Source organism: Nipponia nippon, unplaced genomic scaffold (genome assembly GCF_047370975.1).
Source record: "Nipponia nippon isolate SJK-2023a ecotype South Korea unplaced genomic scaffold, ASM4737097v1 scaffold_9, whole genome shotgun sequence".
NCBI lineage: Eukaryota > Metazoa > Chordata > Aves > Pelecaniformes > Threskiornithidae > Nipponia > Nipponia nippon.
Genome location: NW_028262413.1, coordinates 34,013,961 through 34,040,589, shown reverse-complemented (window position 1 = coordinate 34,040,589; position 26,629 = coordinate 34,013,961). Strand labels below are relative to the sequence as shown.

General features: G+C 40.6%; 2 protein-coding genes across 16 annotated transcripts in view; one reads left to right on the top strand and one right to left on the bottom strand.

The window, feature by feature from the left end:
* The window catches only part of ZNF280D (zinc finger protein 280D), an 88,023-nt gene extending 65,472 nt beyond the window's left edge, over positions 1 to 22,551 (bottom strand). For 7 of the 13 annotated variants that reach the window (XR_015701600.1, XM_087745102.1, XM_087745110.1 and 4 more), the window contains exon 1: positions 22,289 to 22,551. Coding sequence is in view for 11 of the 13 variants with exons in the window: in XM_087745102.1 (XP_087601228.1) it covers positions 22,289 to 22,404 (116 nt within the window). In the remaining 2 variants the exon portion in view is untranslated. Of the gene's footprint in view, positions 1 to 20,156; positions 20,772 to 21,157; positions 21,292 to 22,288 lie in introns of those variants that run through there. The other 6 variants (XM_087745104.1, XM_087745106.1, XM_087745108.1 and 3 more) reach the window with 6 other exon arrangements.
* A 123-nt stretch (positions 22,552 to 22,674) lies between these two features.
* TCF12 (transcription factor 12) overlaps positions 22,675 to 26,629 on the top strand; it is a 179,900-nt gene continuing 175,945 nt past the window's right edge. The window contains exons 1-2 of one of the 3 annotated variants that reach the window (XM_087745128.1): positions 22,675 to 22,808; positions 25,025 to 25,184. In XM_087745128.1, coding sequence (XP_087601254.1) covers positions 25,076 to 25,184 — 109 coding nt within the window. In that variant the 5' untranslated portion in view covers positions 22,675 to 22,808; positions 25,025 to 25,075. Of the gene's footprint in view, positions 22,809 to 22,829; positions 22,966 to 25,024; positions 25,185 to 25,842; positions 25,858 to 26,629 lie in introns of those variants that run through there. The other 2 variants (XM_087745129.1, XM_087745125.1) reach the window with 2 other exon arrangements.

Genomic DNA, 26,629 nt, shown 5'->3' with positions numbered 1-26,629 from the left:
TTGTCTCTGGTGGAGCTGGGAACAACTGGCAGCAGAAAAAAAGGTGGGTAGTTTATTGCTGATTAGGCACTGCTCTTGCTTTTACTACACGATATGAACCATGTATTTAACTTCACTCCAGCAACTCACAAATAACTTCATTTCATGTTCTTTTTGACCACTATATGATAAATTCTACTTAATGCAGCCTACCTCTGTGGTTGCTGCTAATTTATTTCTCTGTCATATGACTAACTTTGTTGGTCTCACCAGGTGTTCTCTAAAGAAAATCTGGCTTTGTCATGGTCTTCCCCTTCCCACAGCTGCTTTAACATTGGTAGAGCTTGATCAGTAATACAGCCCTAAGTACGTTGCAGACTTTTCTCTGCATATCTGCCTAGGAGCAGTGAATGTTTTGGGCTGCTCTTCTATTTTCATGTCTTGCTTATATCAAAATCCCATACTGATTTGCTACCTTTTTGAAGTGGCCAATAAAATTTTAGTTTCAACCATTGCAAATATACCGCCAACCTAGAATTAGCTCTTTCAGTGGGAAAAGCTTACCTTAGGAGCCATAAAGTATTTGTCCTTCTTTCCTTCCATCACCCTGTAAACAAAAACTCTGTTTTGCTTACAGCATGGATATCTCTTTTCAAAGCCACCAGTGCCAAGTAAATAATCTAGGAGGCTTTCCACCCCTGTGTTCTTGCACTGACTACCAGATATTATTATAATCTTCATTCAGTGTCTTAACACATGAACAAAAGATCTCACTACATGATTCTCAAAGTCTTAAACCATAACGTTTTGTACTATTCCATTTCAAATTAGAATATTTCTCTATATACCTTCGGCAGAATCTGACCTTTCTCTAAGAATATTAGAAAGATTGGTTTAAAATGGTGAGCAAAGAACCCAGAATACTCTGAGAGGTGTTATAATCTGCAAGAAAAATATCCCATACAGTAAAATATTAAATCATAAACTTACTTTCTGTTGATTAACACCAACCAAAACCTAAATGGTCTGTTTAATTTTAGGGTGTAATCAAACTGATCATTTTGTACCAGTATATCTTTGAATAATACGTGGACTAACTGTATTAAGAAGATGGAGAAAGACTTTTTTCACTGATGTTCATGTATAATAATCTAAAAAGACTGTACTGAGATCTTGAGAATAACAGTTGCAGACCTGTGACTGCTTTAGGAATTCAGTTCCATCTGTATGCTCTACTAAGGTCTCTTTGCTACAGGTACATTATATATTTTATGATACTAAAGAGGATAACAATGCAGCATGCAACAAGGGCACATTGCTAATAATCCCATTCCCATTAAATATTTGGAATTCTGTCATATTTCATAATCGGAACATAGAAGTAACAAATCAGAACAACTCCATGCTGATGAAAATGACTAATTAAGTATTAAAAGCTGTGAGAGGAAGCCATTGCTTGAAAACAAAATCCTCAAAGGGAAAGAAAAGATGCAATTGCAATAATTTCTAAATGTTTTTCCCCCTTGATTTTTTGTTTTCTTATTGCAGTATTAGGACAAGACCAGAAATTCCTGAATACTAAACTGGCTGTAATATTGAAAGAAATAATTTGATCTCCCTCATGTTCTCTCATCTATAAAATTGAAATATTACTGCTTATATAGGCTCAGGGCAGTTCTCATCAGAAGTGGTAAACCTTAGTACTACCCCTTAGTTTGCAGTGATGCCCCTTAGGTTTTGCACTGAGTCAGACCCTGACACAAATAATAGCAACTCTAATGCTTTTCCAGTTGAAGCAATGGGTACAACTCTTTGGCTCTGTAGCTGTTACCACATCATGAGATTGGAACTATTCATGACAAATTGGATAGTACTAACAGTGAGAGCTACAGCCCCAGTAGGCTCCAATGAAGAATGTATTTGAGCTTCCCTCAGCTCTCAGTTTTTAAAGGTTTAGCCAGCGATCCTGACAAGCAATACAGAGTTACAAAGCTATGTCTGCTGTTTGGCAGCACCTACATGGGAGAAGGGGAGCAGGATCTGAAAGACGTGTGGAAATGCCAGTGAAATCTCCACCATTTAAGCCACCCAGATTTCTGTTTGCTCTGTGCAGTCAGATCAGAGCAAAGCAGACAGGCTAAGGCTGGGCTTCACAAGTGTTGAATAATACTGGTTATAACTTTGGATGACAAACATTGCCCATTTTCCTTTTTTTGAAGGAAATAATATGAGAGGAACTATTTTTATATTTAAGATTTGCTGAATTAGGCTCTAAATCTCTGTTACGCTCTCAACTAAAAAAGCTGATAGTCGTAGACACTCATGGCATGTTAAATAGCTATTAGATGATGGTCCTCAGGGACAATCTAAGACATCCTCTCCTTAGCAATATGTTAATGTCCCACAAGCTTTTTTAGTAGTGTAAGAATTTCAAATACTGACTCTCAGCATTTGATCTATTAGTTCATCTGATTATGCCTGTGAATGGCATCAGATAGATCAAATATAATGATGGAAGATTTATAAATGCTTGTGTAACACAGCAAAAAGACTTCCTAAGAAACAGGGTAGATCTCTGGGCCAGCATAGGCAAAGCTCCAATAATATGGCCAAGAAACTGCCAATTAGTTGTAGTTACTAATCAACTGTATGCTATTAGTTGTAAGTGCTAAAAACAGAACTCTTGCTAGAAAAATCTAGATGAGAAACAATAATGCAGCATAGAGCCTATTTTTGAAGTAGGTGTTTGAAAATATCTGCAAGATATGTTGTATCTTCCTTTATCACCTGCTCAATGCAAGAAAGAAATGGAGTGTTTCATGCTGGGATTTATAATCTCTGTGGACCATACCACGGTATCAAAGATGAAGTCAGCTACCATCTGCTCCATTTTATGCAAAATAGATGTGGCCCTTGAACTTCTGGCAATTTTCCAGTTCAATCCTCCATGCAGATTTCTAACACTCCTGCTTTACAGGATATCCTATTATTCAGCTCAGACAGTAGATTTTACTGTTCATGGTCAACTATTTGTTCACCACGTGGACTGTGACACAGTGGTGGGGCAGAAAGGTATCTATTGTTTTTTTTTTTTAACCTTAGGAGAATGTTCTGAAACAGTATATATACACTTCATATATACTTTTCATTATAATGAAACAAATTCATTCTTTACCATCGGGTTTCTGCAAGTGTTACAGGAGTGCTTAATCACTAGGTTTTACTCTTTTAACCTTTGGTTTTTTTTTTTAAATACACAAATCCTGTTGCACTGTTAACTTAAAGACTAAAGGCTTAAAAAGATGATTAACATACAATTCAAGCAAGAAGCCTGATGCAAACAAACATTTTAGCAAACTCAGCCATATCATTGCAGTGAAGTAATTTTGATTTTATAGAGAACTTGCAGATTTTGAGTTCTTTTTCAAGATATCATTCAACTTTGATAGTGTAAAAGGATAATTTGTCTCAATTGTCAATACCTCTTAAAAATCTTAGTTAGACAGTTATATTTTTCCATTTATCTTCATCCTGGCATTTTCTTACCTGAGGCTGAGGTAATACTTTGTAGTTACTGTTAGAAAGAAACTTGTAATATATATATCTCTTCAAAGATTCCAGCTGTGGTGGAATGCTGTGGCTCTCTGTTCAGAATGTACTGCAAAGTAAAATTGTGTTTGTTCCATTTCAAGTACGTGAAACGTGCTATTGATGTTTGGTGGCATATAAAAAATTCACTTGTGCTTGGTTTTGCATTTATTAAAAATGAGCAATAGATTATTTTTCCAAAAGTCACACCCTGATCTGCCTGTAAAATATTTTTAAAATGTTGGAGCAGAATACGAGGTGTAACTTCAAAAAGCCATAATTTCTTTAAATTACCTTTTTAAATTTTACTACTCACTATCAGGAAAGATAGGAATCAAGAACAGCAAGCATACAAAGGTGAAATTAATTCACCTTTTGAACTCTCAATGTGCACATATTTAGGATTTGATCCTACTAGTCCCAAACAGTTTATCAAATCCAGGGACTCATGCGTATTCAGATAAAGTCTGTGATAGGAGGGGTTTCTTATCTTCAAAGAAGGAGAGAATTCAGAATCTCAATAGAAAGAAAAACCTCATACTCCTGATAAGAACTGTAAATCTTTCCTTTGAAGACTGACACTAGGAAGGATTCCTGCTCAGAGAAGCCAGAGCAATATTTTTAAGTAACAATGTCTGGACTTAGATGTCATACCCAACAAAATGCAAGTATTTTGATGAGAGAGTGCACTAGAAGCTGGAACTTACGGGAACTAAAGCGGTTACTATAGCAGACTCAACTAGAACAGTAGCAATGCTGGAAGTGGCAGTCTAAACAGAATTCCCATGGTTACTGGCATTTTCAATTTGTTGTCATTTCACTCTCATCATAGAGACCTTTATGTCACAGTGACTACTGATAAAGGAGCCCTCAGCACTCCTGCCATAGTGACTCCTGGTTTGAAGGACTGAGGGCTTTTCAGAGACATTCATAGTTTAGCTCCTTATGATGGATTTCAGCACGATGCCAAAATTTTAATTTTGAAGTTCATTAAATAAAAAAACAACCAAATAAAAAGAGCAAAGTATTAGCTATGCTACAGACAACACGCCTCTTCTCTAAGCATTTTTTTTTCAGAATGTTTAACTTTCAGACTATTATCCTGACTGACAACGGAAGTTCTAAGGCTCAAGTAGGTCTAGGTGTGTATTTACTGTCATGTCTCTCAAACGCTGTTAGTCTATTGTCCCTTTGTTAAACGTTAAGTCAAGAAGTCTGTAAATGCTATGTGGCGTGAAATGTGTGTAATTTGTCTGCAGGACAAGTAAGAGACTATGTGCTTCCTTTTCTCTATACTTGTTAGATGCTGGAACTGAAAGGGATGTAACAGAAAGTGTTTGGGAAGATTCCAAGGAGACTGTATCTATTTCCTCTAATGTTATCCTCCTGCTATCTCATTCACTTCCAAATTGTGCAGTTTTGTCCTTTAAATTTTTCCCCGACTTCCTTCCAAGAAATGTTTGAGCCCACAGGACAATTTTGAAAATGTTTATCTTCAAAAGTTACTAACTGAACTTACTTTAAAGGGGAACATGGCTGGCAAACGCAACAGAGAAGTTATTTTTCCCCTATAATGATTTAGCCTTTGATGCATAGACAGATGGTCATGATGTCCTCCTCCTCCACCCATGGATTTTTCTAAAATGACACCCAAGATTTTCTTGGCAGCAGTTAGAAAGTCTGGCAAACAGCTCACTTCAGCTCCAATTATATTGACCACATTAATGCAAAAGATCAGCAAATGAAATGTTCCATATTCATTTGGAAGAGATAAATTAAAATTTGCAATGAAATAAGATAAACGCAAATTAGAAACAAATGCCAGCTACTTACATCCACCCTTAGATACAAGGATTTACTGTGGCCCATTTTTTTCTTGAAGGCGTAGGGTGTTAACTCTCCTATAGTACCTCTTAAGGCAGTAGCACTTAATAGATTTAGATTTCCGAGAAGGTCTTCATAGGCAGAATAATACCCATTTCCTTTGAGTGTTTTAAGGAATTGTAGGGAATAACACTTCCCCTTCATGCTCCAGGGGCACCAATTCTTCAGATGAATGTTATCTCCGGATTTATTATCAAAGCTTTTCACACTTGTCTGTGCTTGTCACAAACTCTCCTGGGCACAGGAAAAGCAACCAGGAATGTGACTAATTCCCTATTCAAGGGCTTCTAGCTGAATATTTTTTATAAGGCAGTACCTACTATCCAACATACATTTCTTCTATAAGGCAAAAATGAGAAAATCTTGCTAGCAATTCTTTTTCCACCCAGTTACAGGCTAACTTTTTGCTGGCACTGTGTACTGCGGCAACTGCATGTTAGCTCCTGTCTGCTAGTAACTGGTGGGCAGGTTAGTACTTCTTTACCAGTATATGAGCCATCGCAAATAGCTTTACCTGTGGCAGCTAAGTAATGTCCTCTAGGGAAAGGTGTATCTTTAGACAGTTATATTCAAATTATTTATTCACCATCGCTGTAGCAGGGACAGTAGGTAGAATGTGTTTAACATCTGCTGTGCATATATTTATGTAAATGTAAAAAAGTCGCATTTAAAAAATCGTATTTTTTTCCACTGAAGTATAAACACCAACAAGTTACATCAGTGAAGATGTCTTGTGATGACAATTTTTTGTTCTACCCAAACCATCTCTAATTCTGAGTCGGATTCATTGCCATGAATAATATAAAATGAATTGTGCTCAAGGTGTTTAGAGTTCTGAGCTATCTAACAGAAATTCCTAATTCTTAGATACTAAGCTATCAAACCAAAACCATCTGATCATTCTGCTTGGCAGAAAAATTCTGTGCTTGTATAACTATGTTTAGAACAACTGGACCTGGGCAACTGTATACTAATTCCTAACATTTGTATTTATGCACACTACAGTGAAGTTATGAATCAGACCTCTTATTTCAGGTCTCTGAGTATTTTAAGGAAATGTCCAGCATTGAATCATAGACAACAGCATTTGAAATGACATTTTAAACCTAAATCATGTCCAGTCCTACTTTTTAATCAATTCTTATCTTTGCCATAAATATCACACCCTCCTACGCTGTATGTATTCATTACACAGCTGCAGCTCCTCCTCTAAGCTAGCTAACACAGCTGTAGCTATAGAGTGCAGACCAGATGGCCAGTCAAAACCCTGCTTCCTATTGTCTGCAAAACACAATAACTATTGCCAATAATCTCTGCTTCTGGGCCCACACCTTGTGTGTTTTAACTAACACGACTGTTCTTTCCTCAGTCAAAACCAGGCCTGTATCACACATTCAACACCATCATACTTCCTTAAGGACTTTTTCTACTGTTTGATTAGCATCCTCAACTCATTTTTTCCTCCTTTTTTGTAGTAGAAAAGTTTACTTTTAAAACATAGTGCTTTTCACCTGTTTTAGCCATGCTGTGGAAAGTTCTGCTGTGCATTAACTCCTAAACATTTGACTATTTGAGCAAAAGAGAAAAAAAAAAGCAAGCTTTTTTTTTTTCTCTCTACACTTTACACATGTATCATTTCCACAATAATATATGCATAATGAAATGATACACATATTAGGAGCAAATTCAGAAATGGGGAGCTATGGATAGCACCAGTCTTACAGTATGAAACAGGTTTGGCAGTTACTCTACAGCTGTCAGCGGAAGTGTGGCCATCAGCTTGAGTGAGCTGTCAAGACTCGTGAAGGGGAATAGTGGCAACAGCAGCTTGTAAAAGAAATATATAAAAGAGCTTGCTATACTGAAAAAGATAAGAAAGGGGATCATTTTTCTGGTGGTATAGGGAAGGGGGGGTCTTGGTATATTGTTGCCTCATGTAACTTTATACTGATAGGGCTGGCTAAATACATACTCAGTTATTATTAAGGCTCTAACATTTGAAATAGGTAATACATACAATTAGTTCCAATGTCGTAGGAATAACATTAAAAATTACTGATCAATTACTTCCTTAAAAATTGGTTTTTTTGTTTGTTGTTGTTGTTTTTTTCCTTAGAACTGCTATCCACTGAATGGAATTTGAAAAGCGTATTTAAAAGTTAAAAAAAAAATGACATTCTGCTCACATTTGGAAGCATAATGTCAAAATCTCTGGTTTTCTGCATCTACCTTTTTAAGTGAGCTATTTTGTTTGCAAATTCTTTGTTAAACAAGTACACTTCTCCAAGCCAGTACAGCTGGGGCCTCTCTGTACAAATATGTTCAGCTCCATGATCTGTGCAAGTTTTATTGCTAATAACCTAATCACATTTCATGAGTCCAGCCAGTCATAGTATGAACCTGATTTTCATGGCTTCTCTGCTGTACCTGTTGTTCCATTTTCACAAGTATAAACTCAGTCCCGTAGCCATTTTAAAGTATAAATCATTTTTAAAGTGCAACTGTTGCTAACCTGTGTGCTCAGCAGTTCTGTCTTCTTTTTATACTGTTCCATTTGAAGGGAAGCCAAACATTTCTGTATGGGTAGCTTTTGAAAAGGGGGGAAATATTCCAACACATCTGAATGACAATCTCTAACATTTAGGGGGAGAAAACAGAGTCTAAGGAAGCTGAATTTTAAACTGTGTTTATTTGGAATGTACAAGGACAAAGAATGTTTTCAACCAGAATACTCATCATCTTTCTCATTCTTTAAAATTACACTTTTGTAAACCAGTAATGCCTACAAACACTGTGCAGGAAGCAGCAGATAGCGCTTGTCCTCAGAACGTTTGAAAGAGTAAACCCACCCTGCTAATTCCAAAGAGAATCTTCTCAGCAACATCTCTCTCCTGTGAGCCTCCTGCAGCTTCATAGACTAGCTTGAGTTAACAGCACCTGCCTATTCAAGACCAAAGGGGAAGATGTGGCAGTGGGGAGAGGTGCTGACAGACAGTTCTGCCAGTGGCACGGCAGCTAGCTCAGTCACCTCTGCTCCTTGCTGTGGGCCAGAGAGGGAGAGATGTGATCTCTCATTTAGGGCAATTCCAGGATGGTAACATGTAGTCAGCTCGACTCTTTGCGATTGCTCCTCAAACACACACAAGTCAGGATAGACATGAAACACTAATGTGATTTGTTCGATTTTAGGTATCTCAATTTCTCCATTAGGCTATGAATCTCTAACAGCTTCATACTCAGTGGTAATGAGACCTTGCCCTGTTGAATCAATTACAGTTATCCAATCTCAAAGTAAAAGGCATAAATCATATGATGGCTGCATTAACGAAGGTGGTCTAATTACAGAATCACAGAATAGTTGAGGTTAGAAGACACCAGTTGCACATAGTCCAACGTCCCTGCTCAAGCAGTGTCAGCTAGAGCAGGTTGCCCAGGGCCGTGTCTCCAAGAATGGAGACTCAACAACCTATTCCAGCATTCAGTCACCCTCACAGTAAAGTGTTTTCTTACATTTAGATAGAATTTAATGCGTTTCAGTTTATGCGCGTTGCCTATTGTTCTGTCACTGAGCACCACTGAGCAGAGTCTGGCCATGCTCTGCGTAAAAAAAGGGAAGATATATTCCTGATCCTTTTGAAATGTAATTGTTTAATAGCACCTGGAAATACAGTCTACCATCAGAATGACATAAACATAGGAAAGAAATGATGGGGTAAACCTTCAGTCATGATTACAGGAAGAATCTTCGTGCTGACCATCCTGAGCACTGCTTAGCAGTGCCTATAGTAAATCAACAGCTGATGAAGAGTAGCATGAAAGAGAGCAATCAGCCTCGACAGTAACCTTCCTTGTGGCCAGGACAAAGGCACTGCTTAGTGCAAGAACTGCAAGCAATCTTGTTAAAATGGGTACATTATTCTTTGCTGCAGCAAGTTTCTGCTAGGTAGGGAGGCAAGAGGAATTGGAAGAGTACTACAAACTATCTGCTGTTGTAGTTATGCTTTGGCTATAACAGATGCCAGCAACCTCAGGAATGCTCTAATCCTTCCTACTTCACAGTGACCCAGAGGACAAGGGTCACCCTCACCACCCTATCCTAGGGTGCTGTAGCCACCTCCTCCATTAAGACTGGCAGCTATTGGTGGTAAGCTGTTGCACCCCATTTCACTCATTTTATGCTTGCTGTCAAAACACTTAGAAAAGATCTGCAATTTTATATTCTCTTGTTTGTATCCAAATTATTAGAAATTCTAACTGTCAGGAAGCCCAGCAATTTTTTTTAACATGAAAAGGCCTGATTAGAAGTGATTTTTTTTTCTAATTTATTGAAAAAAATTGATAGATAATCTTAATTTCATGAAAATAAGGATTGCCAACACTTGCTTAAATCAAACAGAGTTCAGGACGCAAGCTTCCCCCATGCAGTGCCACCAATTGATTTCAATTCTAGCTTGAAAAACACTTGCTATTTTACCCTTGGGCCTCCCCTTCCATAGTGTTTTTATGGCTTAGACAAATATACACCACTTTTAGAATCAAGTCCTCAAGTCCTCTTTTCTAGAAAGCAGAACTTATATTGATTCTCATGAATCACAACTGGGGTGGGCTGCAGAAGGGTGCCTGAAAAGACTGTAGTTGGTTTTCAGTTGTCAATAATATTCACATACAGACTTTCATGATCTTTCAATGTGACCTGGGTAGTGTGTACTTTCAAATTAACCCTGAAAAAGCAATGGTTATATCACCACTTTTATGAACCCTGCATACTTCAGAGCATGAAGGTCAAAACTAAAGGAATGCCTTATAGTATTATCACCACTTACATAAATTAGAGGCTCCTTGTGTTCTTATACTGCTTATTTAGGCTATTCTCTAGATGAAAGAGTTTGGATTATACAGTAGGATCTTAATGATACACACAGCCTTCTGGACTAAAGTAACTGAAAGCCAACACAGATTAGTCATATTTTCATGTCCATGTTAGCTGCTGTAATTTTTTTTCCCCAGTAAGTGTTCACTAAGTGACTGATTCTATACACAACCATGCATATGTGAGATACGGCACTCACTTGCCTAATGCAAAGCATCTGTACCTGGAATAGGCTACAAATTCAGGTAGACATCTAAACCTTTTAGCCGGTAGAAGAGAATGCAGTCACTTTAATGCACAGTAAATGAGAGACAGATTGGGGCCACTAGAGAAAGGCCAACTATGTAGCACTGTCATTCATCGATTTTGCATTAGGGATAAAGGTATAGTGGCAAAGAAGCTCCACAGTTGCTCGAGGCATAGTTGCAAATTAGCACTGCTAATGTTTGTAGCATAGCTGAATGCTGACACCATTGCTGCTCGTGGCAGAGAGTTGAGGCAGGGGAAGAATTCTTTTTTCCTGTTGACTGCAGCAAAGGAGCTAATTTAATTTAGACTTCAAGCTATATGAGATACAGCAAACACTGTTTTGAACAAAATGCTTTTGGCAGACTTAACAATAAACCTTAGTGGCAATGTGTTTGACATGCTCTTGCATTTAATATACTATAGAAAAATGTCACCTCATAAAATTATAACACTTCACTGATAAGTGACTCGGTAAGACTGACTTTGTATGGATGCAAAAATTTTGATTAGTACTTAACTCTTTAAAACATGTTCTAGAAGTTGAAATTGAGCAATAGATGGACAAGGTAAGCTGGCACCCTGCTTAAAAATCTCTGAAAGGTAGTACAGAGAGCTTCGTGTTTTATAAAAAACCTCTGTTCTCTCACAACAAAATGGGAATGTAAAAAGACTTAGTTAATGGCCAAGATGGACCTCAGTCATGAAATACATTGCTTGCAATAATTGTTTTCCAGTAATTGTCCCATTGCTTATATTCTAATACATTATAAAACAGACGTGTGTTTATGATAACAGATGTCTCATATAAAATCATATATCATATGATAGTGAGTCATATCTCACTATTTATTACAACAGTAACTACCTGGGTGGTATCACATACTGCATACTTTTGCTCTGGTTTGTATAGACTCCAAAGCTTTCTGAGTTCCTGAGGAACTGGGTACGAACGGCAAGCCGAGAAAGGGCCCATCAGTCCAGCTGCAGCCTACCCTTCCATCATAAGATGAGTGAAGACTTCAGTTACTTAATTACAAGCTTTCCACATTTCTAACACTACAAGAGTCCTCTTTGGAGTGTCTCTCTTTAGGAATGCAGTTTAAGCACAATGTCAGGGAACAGCAAGAGCAGGTTGCTCCCTAAGGGAAGTTGAGCTGGCAGCTAAGGGCTGGCCACAGTGCGGACTAGGCAAGGACCTCACCATCAACACGCAGTCCCAGAGCACTGGAGACAGGCAAGGAGAGCAGGATGGCAACAGCAACAGGTCCTATCAGTGGTCCAGTGATCATCAGGCAATACAGGGTCCAAGGTCCAAGCACTTCAGGAACAGGGTCAGCAGCAGGCACACCTAGGACATAACTTAGAAAGGGACCAAAAGGCCCAACCTGAGCTTAAATGGAGTCCCTGGTCAAAGGTGTGAGGAGACCTCAGGTGAGGCTGGTCAGAGCAATTACTGAGAGAGCTTATTACTGCACTCGGGGCCCTGACACAGGACATGTGGATTTTGTGATATGATTTCTAAGCTAGTGTCTTTTTATCATTAGCAACATAAAAAGAATACACATGTAGAGAAAATGAGAACATTTATATATGCTTTCTATTCCCCAGATTCCTTATTACTCTGGAACAGCCTTTGGACATATATCACCATTCTCTAAGATACCCAGGATCCTCCTCCTGTAACATTTGGTGAGTCATTGATGAACTTGACTTCCTTTCTGATACGTGGTGCCCTAAATGCTCATGAGCTTTTGAAGTCTCTTCATAAGTGATAAATTGCCTTATAACTATCTCCAGAATGTGACAGAATCAATTTTCCTGATTTCTCTTGCTTTTGTATCCGTGCGTGTTTTTAGGAAGCTTATTTAACTAGAACTAAATCTGTATTAAGGAGATTCTGTACTGAAGTAAGTACCTGGCCCACCTGTTAAAAACAATTTTTGATTTTGTAAATAATGTTTTTAACAATTATTTTATAATATGTCTTTTCAAGTACCTTGTGCTATAGTTAGTATATATGTATAAATAAGTATGTGTATATATATATAACTAATGCACAAGTGCAGTTACATCCTCATGCGTAAGTGGTCTGCCACAAAAACTTGCATTTAGTGATGAAGACAAAACGATTCTAAGAACTAAGAGTCTACCCTAATCACAACACACTGAGACAGGAAAGAAAGAAAGAAAAGGGAATATAGAAGTATGAAAAGGTGACAAGAGTTATCTACATACATATAAAATTAAATGAACTAATAATCTTCAAAATTAATGATATTTTTTTTTATTTAGAAGTAGATATTTGCTTTATGTATAAAGTGGAAACATGGATTATTTTCATGTGCTCTCATACACAGGAGTGAAACCTTCTATATTGCTTAAAGCTTTAAACATATTCAGGCTGTATCTGACAAAGTGAGCACAGTTCAGAGTTGAGCTCTTCAGCATGGGTATCAGCCATAGTCAACAGCCAAGTCTAGTCCTAGAAGGTTTTAGCAAAAAAGAATTCTGATCGTCTTTTTGCACACAGTGATTGTTTACCCAGACAGCAATGACTAGAAGTATAGGGAGTACTGTCTACATCAAAATCAGCACCGGTTAGACATACATGTACTCCAGTGGAAACTTTGTAACTACAGTCAGAACCAAGAAGGTAATCGGTGCAGGCTCTAGAGGCCATTCATTAAATGCTTTCTGATGCTGAAACAAATAGGCTGTGCACTTCTTGAAGCTTCTGTACTGCACTGCACAGAAAAATATTCTATTCTATTGTGATTAATTATTATAGAAACTTATATAGCTAGTAGTCCTGTATCAAGGGTAGTGTGACCTTCAGTATGGATTGTTAGAAAGCCACAAAACTCACTAGAAACAGTATTTTGGGGATAATCATAGTCTTGCTCAATGTGGGTTGAAATTACAGTTTCTTCTGAAACTGGTGCCTCTACAGGCAATTGACAGACTTGGCAGACTGGTAACCTCTTTTAAAAAAAAAAAAGTGGGCAACAGTGGGGACCACTTCATAAGTTCTTGAAGGGCTAACAGATATAACTAAGAAAATTAAATCCTACAATACAGGAAATATGTCTCTGAGTATATTGCTTCAAAACTGGAAAATATTTTTGCTCGTTGCCTCATCTCTTTCATTTCTAACTTACTTGGCTTTTAAAAATATATTCAGTCTTGTGAATTGTTCTGTGATGGAATTTGTATATAATATTTATTACACTGATTTATTTTCAGTGAGTGGGATCTTTTATTTTATGAAATTAATCTATAACACTATGGTGATTCTTAATGTAGTATCTCTAAAGAAACCACTCCTTTTAATCTTCATGGAATACATACATAACGCCCATAGGAATAATTCATAAAAATAAATCACATTGACACATTCCATGATATCTTGTAAGGCCCTGCAGGGTGGCAGTGGCAGCAGCGACTTTTATTTACCATGTGTCTATTCCCCCAAAAGCTTTCTGTCCTAGTTTTATTTTGCCTTTACATCATGCTAAACAAATTGTTTTGATTTTTTCCTACATTTGAGAGACTATCTGATATTTCATTGCTAACTCTTCTAAAGGCTGACGGTAGGTCAGAGGCATCATCATTCCGTCCTCTGTGAGAAAGTTCTATGTACCTATAGCAGTTTTTCATGTGCAATTTCTCTGCTGGTGTGAAGGCTTAAAAGAAATGTTAAACCAACTAATATGAAGAATCATAGGATCACAAGATCATGGCATAGTTCATGTGGGAAGGTACCACAGAAGGTCAACAAATCAAATGATATATGGGGATGACCAGCTATCCTAGGTACAGCAAAGCTAAGTCAGACCAAGAAAGTGGCACTGAGCAGGTCACGAGACCAGTATCATGAATATCATGATATAAAGGTGACGGTTCTGGTATTCTCTTGTATCATGGCAGTTAGTTGCTTACATACCAAACTCTTGCTGTTTATGATTAACTGGTAGTCTGGAAAGCAATCCCACAGGAAACTTTTCTTGTCTCAAGAAAGCTCTTACAGGCTTTTAAAAACTGTTTTCTTATCAATCAAAGTAAAGCCTCTCCTATTCAAAATAAAGGTTGGAGACCTGTTTTTCAAAGTTAAGCTTTACCTATTCTATGGCCTTCTTCCCAGACCTGCATCTACGCTAGATATTACAGTTCTGGACCTCTTAACCCTCTACCATCCTGTTTGGGTATTGTGTATCCTATAATGGAGAGGTGAAAAATACGTTCTGAAAATGTGAAGTGCAAATAAGTAATAACTCATAGTAAGCATCCATAATGTTTTATTTTATTTATAAGTTGCAAATGCCCAAATAGCTGAAAAATTTACTACGAAGAAATTTTCCTGCTTGTTTGGAGTTGTCCAAGAAATAGCCTTGTCTCGCAGACTAAGTAGTAAAACATTGTTATTTTTAATTATACATACCTCGTGCTATTTTACCATTCCAGCTTAACCACCATAAATGCAATATACAAATACACAGCTGCAGCATAAAGCCAAAAATACCCAACAAACAACACCTCCCCCCAACAAGCAGGTCTCACTTAACTGATATTCTAATAGTTCCTGTTTCATTATTTGATTTAAGGAGAGTTTAAAGGCTATATTGATACTGAGTTGCAACATATGTTTCACAGTGTTTTTATAATATCAGGTAGAAGGTGTAACCATAGAAACTGTTTCCTATTGAAATTAATACATATTTTAAAACATGATGAGAGAAACAGAGAAATTGGGTGAGTGGAATTTTACATAGAAAGTTAAATATATGGTCTCTGCATACAAAACTTATTTAGAAAATCCTTGCTTTCACAGGTAATGGAATCTTAAGATATTTTTTAGGTATTGTACAGCTGTTAGGAAATGCAGGTCATATTTATACATTCTAGTAATACTTCCACAGGCAGTAATTTTTAAATACATTTCTCATAAAGCTTGAAAAGATATTTAAAGAAGTTATAGGACAGTGTATCTTTAAATCTTTGTGTATGAAATAGCAATAATGAGGGGTTTTTAGATGAACATTATTAGCTTTTTTAAATGATGGTAGCATAACCCTAAGTGGTAACTTGTATAAATTACCTAAGATTTTTCCTGTGTACATCTATCCTATAAATCCAAAATTAAAATACAGTCATATAGGTATGCAGAATATTACCCACTTCTAGTTTTAAATGTTAAATTAGTTAAAATCTTTTTTTACTATGTGTTTCATTTGAAGATCTTATAGTTTAGTTCCTCTTGGCAACCCTTTAAGGGAGGTTATTGTCTACTCTCATTTTACATGTGAGGCAACTGAGATAAAGAACATTAAACTGATATATACAAAGTTACTTGATTATTGGCAGAGTTGAAAACCCAGAAAGAAAACCATAGCTCCACTGAAGAGAAACCTAAAACTCTGAGATGGTTCAGGAGGGCACGATTCTGCTGCAAGTCTTCTATTTGTGCTGCTGAAATATTTTCCTTAACATTAAAAATAAGAACAGGGATTGTAATATTTAAAGCTATGAAGCGGAAGGCAGCATTCAAACTTATTTATGCAACAGTAGCCTTTCAAAAACCTTAAACGAGTCTGACATTGAAAAAACTTTGCAAACTGTACCATAATTCTTGCCTCCCAGAGATAAAAGTATGTTCTGAACTTCAGCTTGGGCTCAGCAACCCCTCAATTTTCAGTTCTGAGCCAGGACCCTGATGGCAATGCAGCTGCTCAGGTCTGTAATAACCATCACTTCAATCACCATCAACAATGAATGTAAACTTTGGAATTGCCTTGAGCTATACAACTAATTTGAATTTTTGTGCCATTTGAAAAAGAGGGGATTAATACAAAACAACGTTAGAAAGAAAAATCTCTCGACTTTGAAATAACAATTTTTCTTACGGAACTTAATGAAAAATTTCCACATGTAATATGAATTATTTTGACAGGCTGTGATGTTTGTGCTGGAAATATTACCGAAGGGACACTAGACAGTCTATACGTTGGTCCTTCTTTGAAGCCAATAGCTTCATATCCATCAACTTCAATCAGAACAGTATTATGGCAAGTACCTTTTATAACTGCTTTTATTCTGTTTTTTCTTTATGGAAGATGTGTTTATGTGGTTGCACTACCAGTTCATCTGTTTGTCTGTCTTTCCAATAACTTTTAAATGTGTTTTCCAATTTTAATCCAATTTAACAGAGGGTGCTTGACTCAAAGATACTAAATCCCCAGAAGTTTCATGAATATAAGAATCTGGGTAGAAGACTCTGAGTCCTACTAAGGCAAATGAAGAGCTACACTGACCTGTAACCATTCTGCTTGGTCTGCCCAACAGCCAAGAGGCAACAGTTTGCATATAGTAGCCAACTAACCGTGAAACTCTGGGCTAATCACAGTATGTTCCATGTTGTAAAACCTTAATTTTACAAATAGAGATAAGGTGATGTAGGGAATGTAAAATGACTGACTAAAATCTCAGATTTTTATCAGAAATCAAACTTGGCCCTCAGAGCTTTCAATGGCAATCTATTTATCCTGTATTTGATGGAGAACAGATACCAGTCTTTCCCCTCAAGACTTGGATCTCCTTTACTGACTTTCAAAGGGTTGCCCTCATGGAATATGTTTGCGCCATTCACAGTATTAAAAAGTTTGATTACTTGCTAACTCTTTTTTCATGATCTCTACATGCACAACTGTTGAGTAGTTAAAACAGTTCAATATGAACCAAAGAAATTCATAAAGGATAAGCCCTCAATAGCCATTAAGAACAATAATCAAATGCAACCTCTTGCTTGAGAAATTCTTAAATTTCTTATTGGCGGAAGGGGAAATATGCCAGATACAGGGTGATTCTGCTCATGCCTGGCTCTTACGTACTTCCCTGAGCGTCCCATACTGGCTACGGATTGTTCTTTCTCATTACTCTGCAAAAAAACGCAATACCAGGAACAGGACAGGGCCAAACCCATCTCCACTCTCCCGAATCCCACTGAATAGTCACTACACTGAGAACATATGAGAGATTAAACTGAAAAGAATAGACACTATACTGGGTTGTTATTTTGGAGATAGGCTACTGGGCTAGGTGGACCTTTGGCCTGAGCAGCATGGCCTTTCTTAGGTTCTCTGTTCTTATAAGCTTTTGAAACTTGATTAAAGGTCATATTTCATTCAGAAGCCTCTGTTTGACGTACGCCAGCTCTTCAGGACTTGCAGCTAGGGTAGGATTACCTGTGAGTTATGATGGCTCTGGAAGTTATAACTAGTGCTGTATAGGCACAGAAGAACTGAAAGCATAAATATGCTGTTTAGGAAGTAAACCCCTTTGCAAAAAAGAAAGGTAAAACTAAAACCTGAAAAATTCACTTTCTTTGCAGTGTACTTAGCTCTAGACTTGAGACCTGTATGGAACTACCTACTACATAGTATAGCATGCATAATTTTCTATGTTAGTTTTTAGTTTGAGTGCAGACTCATAAAATTCCTGTTGGACACATTCTTGAATAGGATGCTGTACGATTCCGTAGCATCTGGAAACTATATAGTCGCAATAAGTATCTGCATGTGACAATGTTAAAACCATGTGAATGCATAAGATGTCTCATCTACATATGATAAAAGAGAGGATCAGATGAGATAATGCAAACTAGTTCATCAAAAGCATGGGTACCATTGTTGAAGTCATCTGGCCTTGAATATTTGCATGTCTGTCATGGAAACACTTTCGGGTCAAAATAGTGATGTGCTACACACAGTAATCCTATCACATTATTTTTTCTGAAATTGTGGTTTGGTTTTGGGTTTTTTTTTTTTCCCCACTCTGAGACAGATAACCAGGATTTTCTGGATCTTAGATAATCAAATATCTTCAATAATTGAGTCAACTCCTCTAGATTTTACTACGTTAAGAGCCACATAAGAGCAAATTATGGGGGGTGAGGTGTATTTTGTGGAGCTCAATCCTAAATGATGCATGTAAAAAGAATATTAAGTGTAGTCAGTCAATAGTTCTATGGACTTGCAAGACTGTCCCTTATTTCTAACAGAAATACTTATATTAATTAGAATGAAACTATAAATACATACGACAAGGAGACTACCCACAGTTGTATTCCCAAATCAAATTAATCTGATGTGTTCTGCAGATAATGTTGTTGGACAAAATAATCACGATAACATATGAGGAGGGAAATACGTGAATATTCACAATTTTCTTCATACGAGAGTCCACCTAAGATGAGGCTGCAGCAGTCTTCAAAATAGAACTTGAAGATTTTTTTTTTCTTCCTAAAACCTTAAGAAGACCCCAAACCAATGACAGGAAACAATACTAACCCCAATGTACTATTCACTGATTTAAGAAATGAAAATTTCTTCAGTGTAATCTAAAGTGTAGTTCTATATGTGCTTGATATAAAGAGTTCCTAGTGTTCTTCAAAGCTGTGCTTTTCCTCTGTAAATTTGGTCTTCTCTGTCATCCTTTAGTTCCCCAGAATGCATAATCTGACGGTCCATTAGTTATGTGAGGGAGAAAACCTGTTCCCTTCGGTGCCAAGGAGGGAATTAGCGTTCAGTGGGAATCTCAAGCATGAGAGGCCCATCTGGGACTGGCTGATGAATGACTGCAGTCAGACTTCAGCTACATTCTTTCAAGCAATTTTAGAATGGAAAACATTATCTGTGGGTTATATGGCTTTTGATTACATTAAAGCCATTATTTCCTGGCTCCTGTGAAACTTTGGAGATGGGGAAATGTTCAAAAAGGTCTGTGTAAAAGAGATTGCTGGTTCCAGCTCCCAGTGACAGGCAGAATACCAGAAATTGTTCTGCCAGAAGGGAAACTACCTAAAAGTTACCTTCCCCTGGCTTTGCATCCGGTGTCTGGGTTCTTTGGTCGCTGACAAGAATCGACCTCAACTAGGTGCACCAACACAGTCTCCTTTTTTTCTGCTTTAATCCCTGTTTCCATGAAATGTGTGTGAATGGGAGCTCCTCATTTTCCTTGGTTGAAATTAGCAAATAAGTTTGTGATTTATTAAGGAAATGCATCCATCCACATGAACACAGTGTAGTTGTCTGCAAGCGATTTCCCTAGGAAACCAGGCTACAAATGGTGATACTCCTGCTTTATCCTCTCTGCAAATTAACTCCGTTCTGACTATCTAGCCAAAGTCTTTCAGTGTGAGAGGCCTTTTCGGTGAAAGATGCTTTGCCCCAATTGCTTTCAGCAGTAATGCTTATTCTAGGATATTTCAAAACTGCTCACGTTGAACTGCGTGATGCAATCAATCATAAAAATTTGTAGTGAAGGGCATGTAGTTTACATAGGAAACTTAAAACTTTGCGTTAATTTCCTCACTGAAAATAACTCCGTTTTGTAATCTCAGTTACGTGATTCTTTGTTGTAATCTGTGTCTTCTGAGTTTGTAAATGAGTTTTCTTAAAATGAAGTAGAACCATAGAATCATTTAGGTTGGAAAAGATCCTTAAGATCATCGAGTCCAATCGTTAACCTGGTACTGCCAAGTCCACCACTAAACCATGTCCCTAAGTACCACATCCACCCATCTTTTAAGTACCTCCAGGGATGGGGACTCAACCGCTTCCCTGGGCAGCCTGTTCCAGTGTCTGACTGCCCTTTCAGTGAAGAAGTTTTTCCTCTCCTGGTGCAACTTGAGGCCATTTCCTCTCATCCTGTCGCTTGTTACTTGGGCGAAGAGATCGACTCCCACCTTGGAGGTTTCCTTTCAGGTAGCTGTAGAGAGCAATAAGGTCTCCCCTCAGCCTCCTCTTCTCCAAACTAAACAACCCCAGCTCCCTCAGCCGCTCCTCATAAGACTTGTGCTCTAGACCCTTCACCAGCTTCATTGCCCTTCTCTGGACACGCTCCAGCACCTCCATGTCCTTCTTGGAGTGAGGGGCCCAAAACTGAACACAGTACTCGAGGTGCGGCCTCACCAGTGCCGAGTACAGGGGCACCATCACCTCCCTGGTCCTGCTGGCCACACTATTCCTGATACAAAGTACTTGAAAGTGGTGCAGCAGCGCAGCGTCTGCCAGCAGTCTCCGTCCCTCCAGGAGCCGTGCTGCGCCCCGCAGCCGGCCTGCTCGGCAGCACCAGCTCTCTCCCGTACTTCATCGCTGTGGTGTTACTCGCCTCATAGAAAGAATTGGTATGGGCATGCTGAGGGCTCCTGAACAGAAAGGTTGAGATATGCTGAAAAGAGGAAGTTTTTTCTCCAGGGATATCATCTGCTTTTGATTTAATGATTGCTTTACTTGGGAATATGTTTAGGTCTGTATTTAAATTAGCTTTATATCATACTGATTTTTTTAAATTCACCTCTGAAGACAGTACAATTTTAGATCAATTTTATTAAGCTAATGTAAATCTCCCGTGACTGCTTATTTCTCTTTAAGTAGCAAGGTACTGTAAAAGCGAGAAAACATTATGTTGCTTTTAGCTTAAACTTGTTCATTGTTTTTAGTTAACTTAAAAAAGCTTGGCTTAAACAAAGTAAGTACCCAAACCACCCCCCCGTGTGAATCTAAAGTCTCGTTTTGACTTAAAACTGTTTACTTTGCCGCTGACGATGTTGAGGTTCATTTCTGGAACTGCAAGGAGGAAGATGAGAAACGTTGCAGGGCGCAGGCGGCCCGCGAGCCGTGCGGACCCTGCGCTCGCGTTTCGCTCCCGGCAGAGAGCAGGGCTCCGGGACGGGGAGCCCGGGGCTCCGGGGCGGGGAGCAGGGCTCGCTTCTGGAGGCGGCGGCGGGACGGCAGCAGGCAATACGGGACGCGAGGCGGCTTCACCCCCGCCCCGGGCGGGGACGAGCCATTTGGCGGCGGTGCCGGGACAGGACTCGGTCCCCGCCAGGGCCCTCGGCGCGCCGCGGGCCGGGCTCCCTCCTTCCCCAGCCGGCCGCGGGGAGGGGTCAGCGCCCCGCCCCGCCCCGGCAGCCTGCGGCCAGCAGCGGCCCCCGGCCCCTCCCGCCGCTGGCGGCGGGCCGCACCACCCCCTCCCGTCGCAGCCGGCCGGCGGAAGGACAAATAGTCCTCGCCGCATTGTTCGGCCCCGCACAACTTTCGGCCGCCGCGGTCGGGAGGGGGCCGCCCTCGGCCGACGCGTGGAGGGCGCCGCCCCGCCGCCGGCCCCGCTTGAGGGGCGGCGGAGCCGGGCCGGGGAGCGGGCACGGCCAACTTCGGTGCCCTGCCTCGCCCTCCCGGCGGCGGCCGGCCCGGGGGAAGCGAGGCTCGGCGTGTCCGGGGCGGCGCAGGGGGCGGGCCGCGCTCTGCGCGCCCGGAGGCACCGCCGCGGGGCCGGGCCGGGGCGGCGCGGGGTTAGCGGAGCCCCGTGGCGCTGGGGCGGCTCCGGCCGGGGGACCGGCCGCAACTTCCCGCGCCTCTCGGCGGCCCCCGCCCCGCCGCCCGCATGGCCCTGCGCGGCCGGCGCCGGCCCCGCCAGCCCGCCGAGCGGCGTTACCGGCGCCGGGGTCTCCGGCCGCGGCCAGGGCCGGCGGGAGGCTCCGCTGTGCAGGGCCTGGCCCTGCTGCGTGAGCGGGGACGGAGAGGCCACCTCCCGTGGGGCCTGCCCGCCGCGATTTCTCCTTTTAATCGCTTTTCCACCCCGCTCTTCCCCTCCGTCAACCTTCTACTTTTGTAAGAATTCCTCCTGTGGAGATCGTCCCTTACGGCGAGCTAAAGCCTTTACCTGTTCCCGCTTACCCAGAAGGACTTGTCGGTGAACATTTTGTCAGCAGCAGTAAGGAGTGTAGCTGTCAGTGCTCCCACAGAAACAGGCTTTGACTTCCAGTAGCCAGCCTGCATGCTTTCTCTGGTCCCCTCATAAGTAATACCGTTTGGTGAGAGGTTTCACCATGCTAACCTCCTGCAACTGTTCTAAACATTGCCTATTGTAGAATATGTTATATAATACATATGTTATATAATTTTAATTGCCGCGAGGTAAACAGAGCAGGCAGCAAGCGAGGCAGCAAATTCAGTTATCTCTAAGATGGGCTGTACTGATAACAGCAAGCACTGCGCAATCATGAGGCTTGGCCATAGGAATATAGCTGTAAGCTCATTTGTAGGATACTTTTCCAAAGTCTGCTTTGAAAGGAAGAGCTTTAGGAAGAACACAGTGCCTCCCCAAGAGCTTCATCCAAAAGTTTCAAGCATGACAACAAAAACCTTTTAATTAATTTTTATTGGCTTGAGACAGATTCCAGGTGAGCCCGGGAACAAATGAGTGAGAAAATGGAATTGCTTTGTCCGTGTTCGTTGCAGGAAACAAGGCTGTGTTCTCCTTGTTGCTGACTCCGAATGAGTATTGCTGTCTGTACCGCGAAGTCTACTGCAAGCAGTAGAAAGGATTGAGTGGTTTAGGTGAGGGTGGGAATTTGTTGTAAAAAGACCAAGCCAAACCAAAGCAAAAAAAACCCAAAAACAACCAAACCAAAACTGGAGCAGGAAAGGAGGTTTGCTGACTTCTCTCCAGGGCTGTGGATTGCTGAGCAACAGCATTTATCATGGATAAACTGGTGGCTGTGGATGCAGGCTGAGTGCATACGTGCTGATTTAAAGGAGCCATTCCAGTGAAAACTCCATCCTGGGTCAAACGCTCTGTCGGGGAACACCCTAGGAGCTCGTACAGTTTGGGGGGTGGTGGGGAATTAATTCAGTCTGTGTAAATTTAAGAATAAATAAACCAAAAGGAGACATGCAAGCTTAATGATTTTATTCACACAGGCATGATACATTAAATAGTAAAACGGAATACGTTTTCTCACATCCCTGAATGCACAACAGCTGTCTGCTGTATCAAATTTTTTTCCTTTAAGGAGTGGGTGGAAAGCAATTCATGAAGGCTGTGGAAACAGCGTATGAGTGTGATTATTTTCAGGGTTTGTGCTCAAGTGATTTGTTTTTTATATTCCTCTTAATTTTTTTATGTGCTGTATGTAATTCTTCATTTTCATGGCCATGTTGGAGCACGTGGAAGAATGTTGCCATTGCCATCTGGCAACTAGCAATTCCCTGATTGCTCTGGTTGGTAGCTGACCATATTGATGTTGGTAGATCAGCTGTCAGGGCTGTTACCATAAAGATTTACAGTTGTGTTGTATGCTCTGTCGGAGTCTGGAGTTCACTGATGACTCCGTGTGCATGGGTTTACCTGCCTATTACTTGCACTACTCCATGACAGACCTAGGACTTCTCTAAGGTAAGGGTATTTGTCCACAAGACTAATAAATTCATTTATCTGGATGGAAAATTTGCTGATGATAATATGATTGGGAAAGCATCTTCAGGACTTCAGCCCCGATTGCTGGAGTCCTTGCTCACGAAATCACTAGCAAAATGATTGGTGTTTATGATTGCTCCTATATTTCTGCGCTATCCGTCTGATCCGTTGCTCCCTAGGTAGTCAAGACCTTTTATTTTTAAGGAAGTGAAAGAATAAAAGGGTGTAACAGTTGCAGAAGACCTTGCTTTTCAGCCTTCTATGTAATGTACAAGGAAGGTACCGTTGTGTCACAGCAAAGCTGGAAGTTTTTCATCTCTCTATGATTTGTGTAGTATGTTTGCTGCATTTGCATATTTGTAAGGAAAGAACCGTAGCTAGGGATTGAAGCAGGAATGAAACTGAAAGTATTTTCTTTGCTGCAAACAGAAAACTGTTGTAATTGTCTGAACGAAGTTTCAGATAACCTATTTCTTCAAATGTTTTAAGATGTTTATAAAGTCTTACTTAGTCATATTTTCTCATAAAGATCTCTAAATAAAAGCAGAGAGTTTGTTTGGTTTTTGTTTTGGTTTTTTTATGTTGACCACATTGTTTTCTCTTTCATTTTCTGTGTATGACTGTGACAGGATAAGGATATGCAATGCATTTTTTTTTAAACGCCTGTCTTTGCAGTGAACAGGAAGAATTTATAGGGAGTGGCAGAGATGAAAGGACAGTAAGTGAGTAGCAGCTTCAGAAAGGGTTTGGAGATTCTGAGAACAGGTGAAAGACAATATTACATGGACATAAAATATTGTGCCTCGGTGTTTCGAGTGTACATGATAATTCTGATCAGTGTTAAATGAAGAGGTGTTAAAAACTGAATAGGTTAAAGATTCCAAATCTGACCAATGTGGCGGATGATGTATCCGGGATACATTAGGTTAAATCTCTCTTTAGAATTTTATTGTAATGCAGGATGTGATAGTCACTGATCTCTTTCACAACAGTTTTAGTCAAGCTACCTGCATGAGTGTCTTTTGAAATTTCTGAATTGGCCAACTCATTACAATTTCGGCTCCCCAGAGCAATCTCCTTTCATCAGAGTCACGGTATATTTTCGGCCAAAGCGTACATTCCCTGAGGCCTTGAGTACTTACTAAGTTGTCTGGCATAATTTCTGGAAACTTCATTTATGTTCTGGTCATTTTTCTACAGGTGCCTGGAAATGAAGTTTTTCAAAGAGGACAGTCAACCCGTAGAGGTGGGATGCAGAAGAACGGCTGCTATGATGTGACTTCTGGTAATGAGCGTGCTTACTGCCAGCATCTGCATGAGAAAGTGACGTGTCATTGTGGACCAAACGGAATATCTTACGGTATTTTGTGTATCTTTAAACTCTGTGTCATGGATTATGTGGATATATCATCTTCCGCTCAAAGTTTCTAGCTGCAAATGAAAGCCTATGAATGTGAACCTTAAAACCTTAGGTCAGAAGGCAAATAAAAAGTATTGTATTTAAAATTAAGTTTTAATTTTAATACAATTGCACATCAGTACAAATAATTGTTAGCATTATTGCTTCCACCTTCTTTAGATTTAGTCAGTTTTCTAATCAATGCTTATCAGTGTTGCACCTGTACTAACTGGTACTGAGTACCAATAGTGGTTAAAAAGTATTCAAGAGAAACAACAATATTTTCACAGTATGTAAACAGGAGATCTTCCTTGTAACTAAAATGTGTTGAAGACCATTCGTCATGAAATATATCATGATCTCTGTCACTGGGTGCTTTCCTCTAAAGTGAGGTTATTATTTATACATCAAAGGGAAAAAGTACATATTTGTGTCCCTCAGGGGCTCAGAGAATGGAAGTCATTGTGTTGATATTTTAATACAAAGTGCTTCCTGCGTTTCTAAGTGGCAAAGATATGAATATTCATAGATTCACAAGGCCAGATGATAATCCAGTACATGGCATATACGGGAGAAAAAGAGAGGAGAACGTCTCAAGGCTCCAGAACCTCCAGCTGGTCTTTGCCTGGGGGCGGTGAGTGTGGTACCAGCCTCCCCTTCGTCCGGACGGTGTCGCAGCCGGGCGCCGGGGGTGGGAAGGCTTGGCCGGGCCGGGCCGGGCCGGGCGCCCTCCGTGCAGCCCTCCGCCTGCCAAACCCGGGGCGCTCCTCCACACAGCCTGCCGCTCCCCGCCGCGGTTGCTAGCTCCCTGGAGCCTTTTAGCTTCTCCAGGAGTTTAAGTATCCTTTTTCATTGTCCTTGGGTTTCCTAAGTCCCCTTGCTCCAAAGGATAATATGCCAGTAGCCGCAGAGATCATTATTTTTTAATTCTCACTCTCGGAAGGAAGGGCAGGTAGCCCTCGGTAGCTAGGGTCGGAAAAGAGCAGGCCGGGACCCAGGTGGTGGCAAGTAGGTGCCACCTGGGGGCTCTGCAGGCTTGGGAGACGGGTGTGCGGCTGAGCACCGGGCCGTGCCCCCGCACCGCGCTGCGGGCCGCCGGGACAGCCGGTGTGTGCCGGGGGGCCCGAGCCGCTGCCAGCGTGGCCGGAGGCTCCCGGGCTGGGCGTGGGGCGCAGGGGCGAGCGCTCGCCCGCGGGGCCGGGCGCGGGCTGTTGGCGCGCTGGATCCCGCTCCCGCGCGGGAGCCGCTGGGCGGATTCACCTCTGGCGCCGCCCGTTCGGGAGGGCGGCGGGGCTCATCCGGACGCGTGTTCTGGCGCTCGCACGCCGTCCTTGTGCTTTGACAGCTTACGGGTTTAATTCTGTGTATTGAAGGTGCAGCTGCTAATGAACGTTTAAAGCTTGAGG